Source organism: Pseudophryne corroboree, chromosome 9 (genome assembly GCF_028390025.1).
Source record: "Pseudophryne corroboree isolate aPseCor3 chromosome 9, aPseCor3.hap2, whole genome shotgun sequence".
In the NCBI taxonomy this organism is placed as follows: domain Eukaryota; kingdom Metazoa; phylum Chordata; class Amphibia; order Anura; family Myobatrachidae; genus Pseudophryne; species Pseudophryne corroboree.
In genome coordinates this window covers 473955878-473974595 of record NC_086452.1, presented here as the reverse complement: position 1 = coordinate 473974595, position 18718 = coordinate 473955878, and the positions used below count along the sequence as shown (strand labels likewise).

General features: G+C 49.6%; 1 protein-coding gene across 1 annotated transcript in view; it reads right to left on the bottom strand.

The window, feature by feature from the left end:
- The window catches only part of LOC134958661 (hyaluronidase-2-like), a 42786-nt gene extending 24409 nt beyond the window's left edge, over nucleotides 1-18377 (bottom strand). The window contains exon 1 of the mRNA XM_063941398.1: nucleotides 18195-18377. Coding sequence (XP_063797468.1) covers nucleotides 18195-18295 — 101 coding nt within the window. The 5' untranslated portion in view covers nucleotides 18296-18377. The remainder of the gene's footprint in view (nucleotides 1-18194) is intronic.
- Between the last annotated feature and the right edge of the window lie 341 nt (nucleotides 18378-18718).

Below are 18718 nucleotides of genomic sequence, written 5' to 3'. Positions count from 1 at the left end.
TTTCCCAACTTCTGAGCAATTAAAGCTAAAAACTAAACTGCATAGAAAAACGTTACAAACTCTTTTTAGAATAACGGCTATGTTGTGTTTATTGCAGCACGCGTAGCGGAACCCTGTCCTACATGGTATAATGCGCAGTCCCGTTGTACAGCACCATACAGCATGCTTTCCCAGCATCATAATACACAGGCGTACTTCCATATACCTTCTCTAGCTGCTACTGATGAAATACACCCATCCTATATACTGTAGTACCTGTGGCCGCCAGCAGGTGTCACCGTCACTGCTGGATCCTGTATACTGGAAGGAGTTAGTTTCCCATATTCAGTTACTTTCTCTGCGGAAATATTAAGTTCCCTATAAAATGCTCACGTGTCCTGATAGTCCATACGCATAGGAACACCAATGTTACTTTCCATAGGGGAATGACCGGAATCTCTCAGTGTAGAATCTCACGTGCCTGTCATTAATGTAACTTATCCCTGAGCCCCTGACAGTCCCCAGGCAGCTGTGTAAGGGACAGACAGAATACATGGTGTTTCCTGAGAGACTCTACATACTGACATGGAGGCTTTACCTGCCATCCCCCACTCTCTCCTTTATAAGCTCCCCCCCCTGCCATCAGTCTCTTGTCCTCCTGAGGTCTCTTTGTCTGGCCGGTCTCTTGTTTGTCCCTCTCTGTCTAGACTCCAGACACCTTGCTGTTTCTCCACCCCGTCTGAGTTTCTGCAGAAACTGCACACCCGTCTCCCTGCTGTCTATTATACAGAGACCACTGACCAGTCTCCCTGCTGTCTATTATACAGAGACCGCTCACCGTGCTGTCTATTACACAGAGACCGCTCACCCTGCTGCGTATTATACAGAGACCGCTCACCCTGCTGCGTATTATACAGAGACCACTCACCCTGCTGTGTATTACATACAGAACGCTCACCCTGCTGCGTATTACACAGAGACCGCTCACCCTGCTGCGTATTATACAGAGACCACTCACCCTGCTGCGTATTACACAGAGACCGCTCACCCTGCTGCGTATTACACAGAGACCGCTCACCCTGCTGCGTATTACACAGAGACCGCTCACCCTGCTGCGTATTACACAGAGACCGCTCACCCTGCTGCGTATTACACAGAGACCGCTCACCCTGCTGCGTATTACACAGAGACCGCTCACCCTGCTGCGTATTACACGGAGACCGCTCACCCTGCTGCGTATTACACAGAGACCGCTCACCCTGCTGCGTATTACACAGAGACCGCTCACCCTGCTGCGTATTATACAGAGACCACTCACCCTGCTGTGTATTACATACAGAACGCTCACCCTGCTGCGTATTACACAGAGACCGCTCACCCTGCTGTGTATTACATACAGAGACCGCTCACCCTGCTGCGTATTACACAGAGACCGCTCACCCTGCTGCGTATTACATACAGAACGCTCACCCTGCTGCGTATTACACAGAGACCGCTCACCCTGCTGTGTATTACATACAGAGACCGCTCACCCTGCTGCGTATTACACAGAGACCGCTCACCCTGCTGCGTATTATACAGAGACCACTCACCCTGCTGCGTATTACACAGAGACCGCTCACCCTGCTGCGTATTACACAGAGACCGCTCACCCTGCTGCGTATTACACAGAGACCGCTCACCCTGCTGCGTATTATACAGAGACCACTCACCCTGCTGCATATTACACAGAGACCGCTCACCCTGCTGCGTATTACACAGAGACCGCTCACCCTGCTGCGTATTACACAGAGACCGCTCACCCTGCTGCGTATTATACAGAGACCACTCACCCTGCTGTGTATTACATACAGAACGCTCACCCTGCTGCGTATTACACAGAGACCGCTCACCCTGCTGTGTATTACATACAGAGACCGCTCACCCTGCTGCGTATTACACAGAGACCGCTCACCCTGCTGCGTATTACATACAGAACGCTCACCCTGCTGCGTATTACATACAGAGACCGCTCACCCTGCTGCGTATTACACAGAGACCGCTCACCCTGCTGCGTATTACACAGAGACCGCTCACCCTGCTGCGTATTACATACAGAACGCTCACCCTGCTGTGTATTATACAGAGACCGCTCACCCTGCTGCAGTATTACACAGAGACCGCTCACCCTGCTGCGTATTATACAGAGACTGCTCACCCTGCTGTGTATTACATACAGAACGCTCACCCTGCTGCGTATTACATACAGACCGCTCACCCTGCTGCGTATTATACAGAGACCGCTCACCCTGCTGTGTATTATACAGAGACCGCTCACCCTGCTGTGTATTATACAGAGACCGCTCACCCTGCTGCGTATTACACAGAGACCGCTCACCCTGCTGTGTATTACATACAGAACGCTCTCCCTGCTGCGTATTATACAGAGACCGCTCACCCTGCTGTGTATTACATACAGAACGCTCACCCTGCTGCGTATTACATACAGAACGCTCACCCTGCTGCGTATTACATACAGAACGCTCACCCTGCTGCGTATTACATACAGAACGCTCACCCTGCTGCGTATTAGAGACCACTCACCCGTCTCCCTGCTGTCTATTATACAGAGACCGCTCACCCTGCTGTGTATTATACAGAGACCGCTCACCCTGCTGTGTATTACATACAGAACGCTCACCCTGCTGCGTATTATACAGAGACCGCTCACCCTGCTGCGTATTACACAGAGACCGCTCACCCTGCTGTGTATTATACAGAGACTGCTCACCCTGCTGTGTATTACATACAGAACGCTCACCCTGCTGCGTATTACATACAGACCGCTCACCCTGCTGCGTATTATACAGAGACCGCTCACCCTGCTGTGTATTATACAGAGACCGCTCACCCTGCTGTGTATTATACAGAGACCGCTCACCCTGCTGCGTATTACACAGAGACCGCTCACCCTGCTGCGTATTACACAGAGACCGCTCACCCTGCTGTGTATTACATACAGAACGCTCTCCCTGCTGCGTATTATACAGAGACCGCTCACCCTGCTGTGTATTACATACAGAACGCTCACCCTGCTGCGTATTACATACAGAACGCTCACCCTGCTGCGTATTACATACAGAACGCTCACCCTGCTGCGTATTACATACAGAACGCTCACCCTGCTGCGTATTATAGAGACCACTCACCCGTCTCCCTGCTGTCTATTATACAGAGACCGCTCACCCTGCTGTGTATTATACAGAGACCGCTCACCCTGCTGTGTATTACATACAGAACGCTCACCCTGCTGCGTATTATACAGAGACCGCTCACCCTGCTGCGTATTACACAGAGACCGCTCACCCTGCTGTGTATTATACAGAGACCGCTCACCCTGCTGCGTATTACACAGAGACCGCTCACCCTGCTGTGTATTACATACAGAACGCTCACCCTGCTGCGTATTATACAGAGACCACTCACCCGTCTCCCTGCTGTCTATTATACAGAGACCGCTCACCCTGCTGTGTATTATACACACACCGCTCACCCTGCCGTGTATTATACAGAGATCGCTCACCCTGCTGCGTATTATACAGAGACCACTCACCCTGCTGCGTATTATGCACAGACCGCTCACCCTGCTGCGTATTATACAGAGACCGCTCACCCTGCTGCGTATTATGCACAGACCGCTCCCCCTGCTGTGTATTATACAGAGACCGCTCACCCTGCTGCGTATTATACACAGACCGCTCCCCCTGCTGTGTATTATACACAGACCGCTCCCCCTGCTGTGTATTATACACAGACCACTCACCCTGCCGTGTATTATATAGTGATGAGCACCGGAAATTTTTCGGGTTTTGTGTTTTGGTTTTGTGTTCGGTTCCGCGGCCGTGTTTTGGGTTCGAACGCGTTTTGGCAAAACCTCACCGAATTTTTTTTGTCGGATTCGGGTGTGTTTTGGATTTGGGTGTTTTTTTCAAAAAACCCTAAAAAACAGCTTAAATCATAGAATTTGGGGGTCATTTTGATCCCAAAGTATTATTAACCTCAATAACCATAATTTCCACTCAATTTCAGTCTATTCTGAACACCTCACACCTCACAATATTATTTTTAGTCCTAAAATTTGCACCAAGGTCGCTGGATGGCTAAGCTAAGCGACCCAAGTGGCCGACACAAACACCTGGCCCATCTAGGAGTGGCACTGCAGTGTCACGCAGGATGGCCCTTCCAAAAAACACTCCCCAAACAGCACATGACGCAAAGAAAAAAAGAGGCGCAATGAGGTAGCTGTGTGAGTAAGCTAAGCGACCCTAGTGGCCGACACAAACACCTGGCCCATCTAGGAGTGGCACTGTAGTGTCACGCAGGATGGCCCTTCCAAAAAACACTCCCCAAACAGCAGCACATGACGCAAAGAAGAAAAAAAAGAGGCGCAATGAGGTAGCTGTGTGACTAAGATAAGCGACCCTAGTGGCCGACACAAACACCTGGCCCATCTAGGAGTGGCACTGCAGTGTCACGCAGGATGGCCCTTCCAAAAAACACCCCCCAAACAGCACATGACGCAAAGAAAAAAAGAGGCGCAATGAGGTAGCTGTGTGAGTAAGCTAAGCGACCCTAGTGGCCGACACAAACACCTGGCCCATCTAGGAGTGGCACTGCAGTGTCACGCAGGATGGCCCTTCCAAAAAACACTCCCCAAACAGCACATGACGCAAAGAAAAAAAGAGGCGCAATGAGGTAGCTGTGTGAGTAAGCTAAGCGACCCTAGTGGCCGACACAAACACCTGGCCCATCTAGGAGTGGCACTGCAGTGTCACGCAGGATGGCCCTTCCAAAAAACACCCCCCAAACAGCACATGACGCAAAGAAAAATGAAAGAAAAAAAGAGGTGCAAGATGGAATTGTCCTTGGGCCCTCCCACCCACCCTTATGTTGTATAAACAGGACATGCACACTTTAACCAACCCATCATTTCAGTGACAGGGTCTGCCACACGACTGTGACTGAAATGACGGGTTGGTTTGGACCCCCACCAAAAAAGAAGCAATTAATCTCTCCTTGCACAAACTGGCTCTACAGAGGCAAGATGTCCACCTCATCATCATCCTCCGATATATCACCGTGTACATCCCCCTCCTCACAGATTATCAATTCGTCCCCACTGGAATCCACCATCTCAGCTCCCTGTGTACTTTGTGGAGGCAATTGCTGCTGGTCAATGTCTCCACGGAGGAATTGATTATAATTCATTTTAATGAACATCATCTTCTCCACATTTTCTGGATGTAACCTCGTACGCCGATTGCTGACAAGGTGAGCGGCGGCACTAAACACTCTTTCGGAGTACACACTTGTGGGAGGGCAACTTAGGTAGAATAAAGCCAGTTTGTGCAAGGGCCTCCAAATTGCCTCTTTTTCCTGCCAGTATAAGTACGGACTGTCTGACGTGCCTACTTGGATGCGGTCACTCATATAATCCTCCACCATTCTTTCAATGGGGAGAGAATCATATGCAGTGACAGTAGACGACATGTCCGTAATCGTTGTCAGGTCCTTCAGTCCGGACCAGATGTCAGCATCAGCAGTCGCTCCAGACTGCCCTGCATCACCGCCAGCGGGTGGGCTCGGAATTCTGAGCCTTTTCCTCACACCCCCAGTTGCGGGAGAATGTGAAGGAGGAGGAGATGTTGACAGGTCGCGTTCCGCTTGACTTGACAATTTTCTCACCAGCAGTTCTTTGAACCCCAGCAGACTTGTGTCTGCCGGAAAGAGAGATCCAAGGTAGGTTTTAAATCTAGGATCGAGCACGGTGGCCAAAATGTAGTGCTCTGATTTCAACAGATTGACCACCCGTGAATCCTTGTTAAGCGAATTAAGGGCTCCATCCACAAGTCCCACATGCCTAGCGGAATCGCTCTGTGTTAGCTCCTCCTTCAATGTCTCCAGCTTCTTCTGCAAAAGCCTGATGAGGGGAATGACCTGACTCAGGCTGGCAGTGTCTGAACTGACTTCACGTGTGGCAAGTTCAAAAGCTTGCAGAACCTTGCACAACGTTGAAATCATTCTCCACTGCGCTTGAGACAGGTGCATTCCACCTCCTATATCGTGCTCAGTTGTATAGGCTTGAATGGCCTTTTGCTGCTCCTCCAACCTCTGAAGCATATAGAGGGTTGAATTCCACCTCGTTACCACTTCTTGCTTCAGATGATGGCAGGGCAGGTTCAGGCGTTTTTGGTGGTGCTCCAGTCTTCTGTACGTGGTGCCTGTACGCCGAAAGTGTCCCGCAATTCTTCTGGCCACCGACAGCATCTCTTGCACGCCCCTCTCGTTTTTTAAATAATTCTGCACCACCAAATTCAAGGTATGTGCAAAACATGGGACGTGCTGGAATTTGCCCAGATTTAATGCACACACAATATTGCTGGCGTTGTCCGATGCCACAAATCCACAGGAGAGTCCAATTGGGGTAAGCCATTCTGCGATGATCTTCCTCAGTTGCCGTAAGAGGTTTTTAGCTGTGTGCGTATTCTGGAAAGCGGTGATACAAAGCGTAGCCTGCCTAGGAAAGAGTTGGCGTTTGCGAGATGCTGCTACTGGTGCCGCCGCTGCTGTTCTTGCGGCGGGAGTCCATACATCTACCCAGTGGGCTGTCACAGTCATATAGTCCTGAGCCTGCCCTGCTCCACTTGTCCACATGTCCGTGGTTAAGTGGACATTGGGTACAACTGCATTTTTTAGGACACTGGTGAGTCTTTTTCTGAGGTCTGTGTACATTTTCGGTATCGCCTGCCTAGAGAAATGGAACCTAGATGGTATTTGGTACCGGGGACACAGTACCTCCAACAAGTCTCTAGTTGGCTCTGCAGTAATGATGGATACCGGAACCACGTTTCTCACCGCCCAGGATGCCAAGGCCTCAGTTATCCGCTTTGCAGCAGGATGACTGCTGTGATATTTCATCTTCCTCGCAAAGGACTGTTGGACAGTCAATTGCTTGGTGGAAGTAGTAAAAGTGGTCTTACGAGTACGACTTCCCCTCTGGGATGACCATCGACTCCCAGCAGCAACAACAGCAGCGCCAGCAGCAGTAGGCGTTACACGCAAGGATGCATCGGAGGAATCCCAGGCAGGAGAGGACTCGTCAGAATTGCCAGTGACATGGCCTGCAGGACTATTGGCATTCCTGGGGAAGGAGGAAATTGACACTGAGGGAGTTGGTGGGGTGGTTTGCGTGAGCTTGGTTACAAGAGGAAGGGATTTACTGGTCAGTGGACTGCTTCCGCTGTCGCCCAAAGTTTTTGAACTTGTCACTGACTTATGATGAATGCGCTGCAGGTGACGTATAAGGGAGGATGTTCCGAGGTGGTTAACGTCCTTACCCCTACTTATTACAGCTTGACAAAGGCAACACACGGCTTGACAAATGTTGTCCGCATTTCTGTTGAAATACTTCCACACCGAAGAGCTGATTTTTTGGTATTTTCACCAGGCATGTCAATGGCCCTATTCCTCCCACGGACAACAGGTGTCTCCCCGGGTGCCTGACTTAAACAAACCACCTCACCATCAGAATCCTCCTGGTCAATTTCCTCCCCAGCGCCAGCAACACCCATATCCTCCTCATCCTGGTGTACTTCAACACTGACATCTTCAATCTGACTATCAGGAACTGGACTGCGGGTGCTCCTTCCAGTACTTGCAGGGGGCGTGCAAATGGTGGAAGGCGCATGCTCTTCACGTCCAGTGTTGGGAAGGTCAGGCATCGCAAACGACACAATTGGACTCTCCTTGTGGATTTGTGATTTCGAAGAACGCACAGTTCTTTGCTGTGCTTTTGCCAGCTTGAGTCTTTTCATTTTTCTAGCGAGAGGCTGAGTGCTTCCATCCTCATGTGAAGCTGAACCACTAGCCATGAACATAGGCCAGGGCCTCAGCCGTTCCTTGCCACTCCGTGTGGTAAACGGCATATTGGCAAGTTTACGCTTCTCCTCTGACAATTTTATTTTAGATTTTTGAGTCCTTTTTTTACTGATATTTGGTGTTTTGGATTTTACATGCTCTGTACTATGACATTGGGCATCGGCCTTGGCAGACGACGTTGCTGGCATTTCATCGTCTCGGCCATGACTAGTGGCAGCAGCTTCAGCACGAGGTGGAAGTCGATCTTGATCTTTCCCTATTTTTGGAACCTCAACATTTTTGTTCTCCATATTTTAATAGGCACAACTAAAAGGCACCTCAGGTAAACAATGGAGATGGATGGATACTAGTATACTTATGGATGGACGAGCGACTGCCGACACAGAGGTAGCTACAGCCGTGGACTACCGTACTGCGTCTGCTGCTAATATAGACTGGATGATAATGAGATATAAAATATATATATATATATATATATATATCACTACTGCAGCCGGACAGGTATATATTATATAATGACGGACCTGCTGGACACTGTCAGCTCAGCACTGCAGACTCCTAAAGTAAGCTACTAGTATCAAGAAGATAGAAAGAAAAAAAAAACACCACGGGTAGGTGGTATACAATTATGGATGGACGAGCGACTGCCGACACAGAGGTAGCTACAGCCGTGGACTACCGTACTGCGTCTGCTGCTAATATAGACTGGATGATAATGAGATAAAAAATATATATATATCACTACTGCAGCCGGACAGGTATATATTATATAATGACGGACCTGCTGGACACTGTCAGCTCAGCACTGCAGACTCCTAAAGTAAGCTACTAGTATCAAGAAGATAGAAAAAAAAAAAAAACACCACGGGTAGGTGGTATACAATTATGGATGGACGAGCGACTGCCGACACAGAGGTAGCTACAGCCGTGGACTACCGTACTGCGTCTGCTGCAGTGCTAATATAGACTGGATGATAATGATATAAAAAATATATATATATCACTACTGCAGCCGGACAGGTATATATTATATAATGACGGACCTGCTGGACACTGTCAGCAGAATGCGTTTATAGAATAAAAACACCACACGACGAGTGTTTAACTTTTTCAGGCAGACAATCACAATATACTGGTGGTCAGTGGTCACCTTTAGTCACACTGGCAGTGGCACTCTGGCAGCAAAAGTGTGCACTGTTAAAATATGTACTCCTGCTATAACTGCTCCCCAGTCTCCCCCACAATTAAGCTGTGTGAGCAGTGAGCACTCAGCACAGTCAGATATACAGTATTACATAGATGATGCAGCACACTGAGGGCACACTGAGGCTGAGCACAGATATGGTATGTGACTGTGTCACACTGTGTATCGTTTTTTTTCAGGCAGAGAACGGATTAATTAAACTGGTGGTCACTGGTCACACTATCAGCAAGTAGTACTCCTAATATGCTCCCCAAAATTAGTAAATCAAGTGTCTCTACTACTCTCTAGTCTACTCTAAACGGAGAGGACGCCAGCCACGTCCTCTCCCTATCAATCTCAATGCACGTGTGAAAATGGCGGCGACGCGCGGCTCCTTATATAGAATCCGAGTCTCGCGATAGAATCCGAGCCTCGCGAGAATCCGACAGCGGGATGATGACGTTCGGGCGCGCTCGGGTTAACCGAGCAAGGCGGGAAGATCCGAGTCTGCCTCGGACCCGTGTAAAAAGCGTGAAGTTCGGGGGGGTTCGGTTTCCGAGAAACCGAACCCGCTCATCACTAGTATTATACAGAGACCGCTCACCCTGCCGCGTATTACGCAGAGACCGCTCACCCTGCCGCGTATTACACAGAGACCGCTCACCCTGCTGTGTATTACATACAGAACGCTCATCCTGCTGCGTATTATACAGAGACCGCTCACCCTGCTGTGTATTACATACAGAACGCTCACCCTGCTGCGTATTACATACAGAACGCTCACCCTGCTGCGTATTATACAGAGACCACTCACCCGTCTCCCTGCTGTCTATTATACAGAGACCGCTCACCCTGCCGTGTATTATACAGAGACCGCTCACCCTGCTGTGTATTATACAAAGACCGCTTACCCTGCTGTGTATTATACAGAGACCGCTCACCCTGCTGTGTATTATACAGAGACCGCTCACCCTGCTGTGTATTATACAGAGACCGCTCACCCTGCTGTGTATTATACAGAGACCGCTCACCCTGCTGTGTATTATACAGAGACCGCTCACCCTGCTGTGTATTACATACAGAGACCGCTCACCCTGCTGCGTATTACATACAGAACGCTCACCCTGCTGCGTATTACATACAGAACGCTCACCCTGCTGCGTATTATACAGAGACCACTCACCCGTCTCCCTGCTGTCTATTATACAGAGACCGCTCACCCTGCTGTGTATTATACAGAGACCGCTCACCCTGCTGTGTATTATACAGAGACCGCTCACCCTGCTGTGTATTATACAGAGACCGCTCACCCTGCTGTGTATTATACAGAGACCGCTCACCCTGCTGTGTATTATACAGAGACCGCTCACCCTGCTGCGTATTATACAGAGACCGCTCACCCTGCTGCGTATTACACAGAGACCGCTCACCCTGCTGTGTATTATATACAGAACGCTCACCCTGAGGTGTATTATACAGAGACCGCTCACCCTGCTGTGTATTATACAGAGACCGCTCACCCTGCTGTGTACTCACCCGCCTATTCTAATTCTTATACTCACCCGCCTACTCTCCTTCAGATACTCACCTGCCTACTCATTCTTATTCTCACCCACCTACTCTAATTCTAATACTCACCCGCCTACTCTCATTCGAATACTCACCCGCCTACTCTCCCTCAGATACTCACCCACCTACTCTCCCTCAGATACTCACCCGCCTACTCTCCCTCAGATACTCACCTGCCTACTCTCATTCTAATACTCACTCACTCTCATTCTAATACTCACCAGCCTACTCTCCCTCAGATACTCACCCGCCTACTCTCCCTCAGATACTCACCCGCCTACTCTCCCTCACTCACCTGCCTACTCATTCTTATTCTCACCCACCTACTCTCATTCTAATACTGACACGCCTACTCTCATTCTAATACTCACCCGCCTACTCTCCCTCAGATACTCACCCGCCTACTCTCATTCTAATACTCACTCGCTCACTCTCATTCTAATACTCACCAGCCTACTCTCCCTCAGATACTCACCCGCCTACTCTCCCTCAGATACTCACCTGCCTACTCATTCTTATTCTCACCCACCTACTCTCATTCTAATACTGACACGCCTACTCTCATTCTAATACTCACCCGCCTACTCTCCCTCAGATACTCACCCGCCTACTCTCATTCTTATACTCACCCGCCTACTCTCCCTCAGATACTTACCCGCCTATTCTCCCTCAGATACTCACCCCACCTACTCTCATTCTTATACTCACCCGCCTACTCTCCCTCAGATACTCACCCACCTACTCTCCCTCAGATACTCACCAGCCTACTCTCATTCTTATACTCACCCACCTACTCTCATTCTCATACTCACACGCCTACTCTCATTCTCACACGCCTACTCTCATTCTAACACTCACCCGCCCACTCTCATTCTAATACTCACCCGCCAAATCTCATTTTAATACTCACGTGCCTTCTCTCATTCTAATAGTCACCCGCCTATTTTCATTCTTATACTCACCCACCTACTCTCATTCTAATACTCCCCCGCTTACTCTCACTCTTATACTAACCCACCTACTCTCCTTCAGATACTCACCTGCCTACTCTCATTCTAATACTCACCAGTCTACTCTCCCTCAGATACTCACCTGCCTACTCATTCTTATTCTCACCCACCTATTCTAATTCTCACACGCCTATTCTCATTCGAATACTCACCCGCCTACTCTCCCTCAGATACTCACCCGCCTACTCATTCTTATTCTCACCCACCTACTCTCATTCTAATACTGACACGCCTACTCTCATTCTAATACTCACCCGCCTACTCTCCCTCAGATACTCACCCGCCTACTCTCATTCTAATACTCACTCGCTCACTCTCATTCTAATACTCACCAGCCTACTCTCCCTCAGATACTCACCCGCCTACTCTCCCTCAGATACTCACCCGCCTACTCTCCCTCAGATACTCACCCGCCTACTCATTCTTATTCTCACCCACCTACTCTCATTCTAATACTGACACGCCTACTCTCATTCTAATACTCACCAGCCTACTCTCCCTCAGATACTCACCCGCCTACTCTCATTCTTATACTCACCCGCCTATTCTCCCTCAGATACTCACCCCACCTACTCTCATTCTTATACTCACCCGCCTACTCTCCCTCAGATACTAACCCACCTACTCTCCCTCAGATACTCACCAGCCTACTCTCATTCTTATACTCACCCACCTACTCTCATTCTCATACTCACACGCCTACTCTCATTCTCACACGCCTACTCTCATTCTAACACTCACCCGCCAAATCTCATTTTAATACTCACGTGCCTTCTCTCATTCTAATAGTCACCCGCCTATTTTCATTCTTATACTCACCCACCTACTCTCATTCTAATACTCCCCCGCTTACTCTCACTCTTATACTAACCCACCTACTCTCCTTCAGATACTCACCTGCCTACTCTCATTCTAATACTCACCAGCCTACTCTCCCTCAGATACTCACCTGCCTACTCATTCTTATTCTCACCCACCTATTCTAATTCTAATACTCACCCGCCTACTCTCATTCGAATACTCACCCGCCTACTCTCATTCGAATACTCACCCGCCTACTCTCCCTCAGATACTCACCCGCCTACTCTCATTCGAATACTCACCCGCCTACTCTCCCTCAGCTACTCACCCGCCTACTCTCCCTCAGCTACTCACCCGCCTACTCTCCTTCAGATACTCACCCGCCTACTCTCCTTCAGATACTCACCCGCCTACCCTCCTTCAGATACTCACCCGCCTACCCTCCTTCAGATACTCACCCGCCTACCCTCCTTCAGATACTCACCCGCCTACTCTCCCTCAGATACTCACCCGCCTACCCTCCTTCAGATACTCACCCGCCAACTCTCACTCAGATACTCACCCGCCTACTCTCCCTCAGATACTCACCCGCCTACTCTCCCTCAGATACGCACTCACTCGCTCTCATTCTAATACTCACCCGCCTACTCTCCCTCAGATACTCACCCGCCTACTCTCCCTCAGATACTCACCCGCCTATTCTCATTCTTATACTCACCCACCTACTCTTTCTAATACTCACACGCCTACTCTCATTCTAATACTCACCTACCTACTCTCATTCTACCACTCACTCGCCCACTCTCATTCTAATACTCACCCGCCAAATCTCATTTTAATACTCACGTGCCTACTCTCATTCTAATACTCACGTGCCTACTCTCATTCTAATACTCACGTGCCTACTCTCATTCTAATAGTCACCCGCCTATTTTCATTCTTATACTCACCCACCTACTCTCATTCTAATACTCACCTGCCTACTCTCCCTCAGATACTCACCCACCTACTCTCCTTCAGATACTCACCCGCCTTCAGATACTCACCCGCCTACTCTCCCTCAGATACTCACCCGCCTACTCTCCCTCAGATGCTCACCCACCTACTCTCCCTCAGATGCTCACCCACCTACTCTCCCTCAGATGCTCAACTGCCCACTCTCATTCCAATGCTCACCCTCCTACTCTCCCTCAGATACTCACCCGCCTACTCTCCCTCAGATACTTACCCGCCTACTCTCATTCTAATACTCACCCACCTACTCTCCCCCAGATACTCACCTGCCTACTCTCATTCTAATACTCACCCGCCTACTCTCCCTCAGATACTCAAAATCCTACTCTCCCTCAGATACTCACACGCTTACTCTCCCCCAGATACTCCCCCGCCTCCTCTCATTCCAATGCTCACCCACTCTCATTCTAATACTCGCCTACTCTCATTCTAATACTCACCAACCTACTCTACTCCAGATACTCACCCACCTACTCTCCCCCAGATACTCACCCACCTACTCCCTCAGATACTCACCCGCCTACTTTCGTTCTAATACTCACCTGCCTACTCTCCCTCAGATACTCACCCACCTACTCTCCCTCAGATACTTACCCACCTACTCTCTCTCAGATATTCACCCGCCTACTCTCATTCTAATACTAATACTCGCCTACTCTCATTCTAATGCTCACCGACCTACTCTACTCCAGATACTCACCTGCCTACTCTCCCCCAGATATTCACCCACCTACTCCCTCAGATACTCACCCGCCTACTTTCGTTCTAATACTCACCTGCCTACTCTCCCTCAGATACTCACCCGCCTATTCTCATTCTTATACTCACCCACCTACTCTCATTCTAATACTCACACGCGTACTCACATTCTCATACTCACCTATCTACTCTCATTCTCGTACTCACCCGCCTACTCTCATTATAATACTCACCCGCCTACTCTCATTCTAATACTCACGTGCCTACTCTCATTGTAATAGTCACCCGCCTATTTTCATTCTTATACTCACCCACCTACTCTCATTCTAATACTCACCCGCCTACTCTCCCTTAGATACTCACCCGCCTACTCTCCCTCAGATACTCACCCACCTACTCTCATTCTAATACTCACCCACCTACTCTCCCTCAGATACTCTCCCACCTACTCTCATTCTAATACTCACACGTCTACTCTCATTCTAATACTCACCCGCCTATTCTCCCACAGATACTCACCCACCTACTCTCCCTCAGATACTCAACCGCCCACTCTCATTCCAATGCTCACCCTCCTACTCTCCCTCAGATACTCACACGCTTACTCTCCCCCAGATACTCCCCCGCCTATTCTCCCCAGATACTCCCCCGCCTACTCTCATTCCACTGCTCACCCACCTCCTCTCATTCCAATGCTCACCCACTCTCTGATACTCACTCGCCTACTTTCATTCTAATACTCACCGACCTACTCTCCTCCAGATACTTACCTGCCTACTCTCCCCCAGATACTCCCCCACCTACTTTCGTTCTAATACTCACCTGCCTACTCTCCCTCAGATACTCACCCGCCTACTCTCCCTCAGATACTTACCCGCCTACTCTCCCTCAGATACTTACCCGCCTACTCTCATTCCAATGCTCACCCGCCTACTCTCCCTCACTCACCCTCCTACTCCCCCTCAGATGCTCAACCGCCTACTCTCCCTCAGATACTCACACGCTTACTCTCCCCCAGATACTCCCCCGCCTACTCTCATTCCACTGCTCACCCACCTCCTCTCATTCCAATGCTCACCCACTCTCTCAGATACTCACCCGCCTACTCTCATTCTAATACTCACCGACCTACTCTCCTCCAGATACTCACCTGCCTACTCTCCCCCAGATATTCACCCACCTACTCCCTCAGATACTCACCCGCCTACTTTCGTTCTAATACTCACCTGCCTACTCTCCCTCAGATACTCACCCGCCTATTCTCATTCTTATACTCACCCACCTACTCTCATTCTAATACTCACACGCCTACTCATTCTCATACTCACACGCGTACTCTCATTCTCATACTCACACGCGTACTCTCATTCTAGCACTCACCCGCCTACTCTCATTATAATACTCACCCGCTTACTCTCCCGCCTACTCTCATTTTAGTACTCAAGTGCCTACTCTTATTCTAAGTCACCCGCCTATTTTCATTCTTATACTCACCCACCTAGTCTCATTCCAATACTCACCCGCCTACTCTCCCTCAGATACTCACTTGCTTACTCTCATTCTAATACTCACCCGCCTACTCTCGTTCTAATACTCACCCACCTACCCTCCCCCAGATACTCACCTGCCTACTCTCCCCCAGATACTCACCCGCCTACGCTAGTTCTAATACTCACCCGCCTACTCTCGTTCTAATACTCACCCGCCTACTCTCCCTCAGATACTCACCCACCTACTCTCATTCTAATACTCACTCACCTACTCTCCCTCAGATACTCACACCTACTCTCATTCTAATACTCACCCGCCTACTCTCCCGCAGATGCTCACCCGCCTACTCTCCCTCAGATATTCACACACCTACTCTCATTCTAATACTCACCTGCCTACTCTCCCTCAGATACTCTCACCCATCTACTCTCCCTCAGATACTCACCTGCCTACTCTCCCTCAGATACTAAGCCACCTACTCTCATTCTAATACTCACCCACCTATTCTCCCTCAGATACTCACCCGCCTACTCTCCCTCAGATACTCACCCGCCAACTCATACTTCCTTCCCAACACATTCCAGTACTCACCTACTCTATCAGATACTCATTTGCCTACTCTCATTCCAATATTCACCGACTCACCTTCTCTCTCCAATACTCGCCTGCCCACCCTCTATCTCCATTACTTACCAGCACTTCCTCTTATACCCATCCCATGTCACCCACTCACCCTTCCTCTCCCTTCGTGTTATACCCATCCCATGTCACCCACTCGCCCTTCCACTGACACCCATCCCATGTCACCCACTCACCCTTCCTCTGATACCCATCCCATGTCACCCACTCTTCCTCTGATACCCATCCCATGTCACCCACTCACCCTTCCTCTCCCTTCGTCTTATACCCATCCCATGTCACCCACTCGCCCTTCCACTGACGCCCATCCCATGTCACCCACTCACCCTTCCTCTGATACCCATCCCATGTCACCCACTCACCCTTCCTCTGACACCCATCCCATGTCACCCACTCACCCTTCCTCTGACACCCATCCCATGTCACCCACTCACCCTTCCTCTGACACCCATCCCATGTCACCCACTCACCCTTCCTCTGATACCCATCCCATGTCACCCACTCACCCTTCCTCTGACACCCACCCATGCAGCCTCTCCCTAGTGCATGGCCACTATCAGATACTCACCTTCTTCCAATACTCCCCATTAACCCTTCCTTCATAGCCCAGCCACTGTCACCCTCTCTGTTATCCCCACCAGCAGCTGCTATCCCACCACCACATGCATCAGTGGCCCCCACACAGCCCTAGGGGTAGATTTACTAAACCTCAAAAATAAGAAGTGGTGCTGTTGCCCATAGCAACCAGATTCTTTCATTTTCTAGAATGCACTGGAGAAAAGACAGCGAGGATCTAATCACTTCTGGGTCTCATATCTACACTACAGGTCAGTCACCCGCCCCTCTCTCCAGCCTTTACCAGATGCCCCCTGAGGGTAGATGCCCCTCTCTCCAGCCTTTACCAGATGCCCCCTGAGGGTAGATGCCCCTCTCTCCAGCCTTTACCAGATGCCCCCTGAGGGTAGATGATGAGTGACTCTGTGGTCTCTGCGTTATAATCCTGTGGCAGCACTGCACTAGACTGTAAGCTCTTGTGACCCACTGAGCATTACTTACCACTGTGCCACTGACATACAGATGCTTGCTGCTCTCAGGTGTGTGTAGGGACATGTGTCACTAGATGTATGACACTGTAGCATGTATGGCTGTGAGGTACATGTATGACACTGTAACATGTATGACTATAGGTGACATGTATGGCTGTGAGGTACATGTATGACACTGTGTAACATGTATGGCTGTGAGGTACATGTATGAATGTGAGGTACATGTATGACTGTGAGGTACATGTATGACACTGTGTAACATGTATGGCTGTGAGGTACATGTATGACACTGTGTAACATGTATGGCTGTGAGGTACATGTATGAATGTGAGGTACATGTATGGCTGTGAGGTACATGTATGACTGTGACATGTATGACTGTGAGGTACATGTATGACTGTGACATGTATGACTGTGAGGTACATGTATGACACTGTGTAACATGTATGACTGTGAGGTACATGTATGACACTGTGTAACATGTATGGCTGTGAGGTACATGTATGAATTTGAGGTACATGTATGACTGTGACATGTATGACTGTGACATGTATGACTGTGACATGTATGACACTGTGTAACATGTATGACTGTGAGGTACATGTATGACATGTCTGATTGTGAGGTACATGCATGACACTAACATGTATGACTGTGAGGTACATGCATGACTGTGACATGTCTGATTGTGAGGTACATGTATGACACTGTGTAACATGTATGACTGTGAGGTACACGTATGACACTGTGTAACACGTATGACTGTGTAACATGTATGAATGTGAGGTACATATAACATGTATGTGAGTGTGACCATCCCTGCAGGGAGGTCAGCCCCGTACTCACCCCCTGGCGGCAGTCTCCGGGCCGGGCAGCCGGCGTTCAGCGTCCTGAGCCCGGATACATTGTGTCACTGTCTCCGGCGCTGCCTGTCCCGGGCCTTTCATTCACATAAAGGGACTTCTGCGGCCGGAACCATCACCGCCGCCCAGCACAGGGGCGCAGCCCGCCCCAACTCCCCGGCCCCGGCAACGTGCAACTCCGAGCACCCCTCCGAGTGGTACAGTCCACTACCAGGGGGGCGGGGCCGGGGATTAAAGGAACAGCTGATTGCAGCAGCAGGAGCCCAATGTGGTGAGTGTGAGCTCTGAGGCACAGGGTAACACTGTGTACACACACATTACAGAGAGTCCATGTGGTGGTGAGTGTGAGCTTTGAGGCACAGGGTAACACTGTGTACACACACATTACAGAGAGTCCATCATGTGGTGGTGAGTGTGAGCTCTGAGGCACAGGATAACACTGTGTACACACACATTACAGAGAGTCCATGTGGTGGTGAGTGTGAGCTCTGAGGCACAGGATAACAC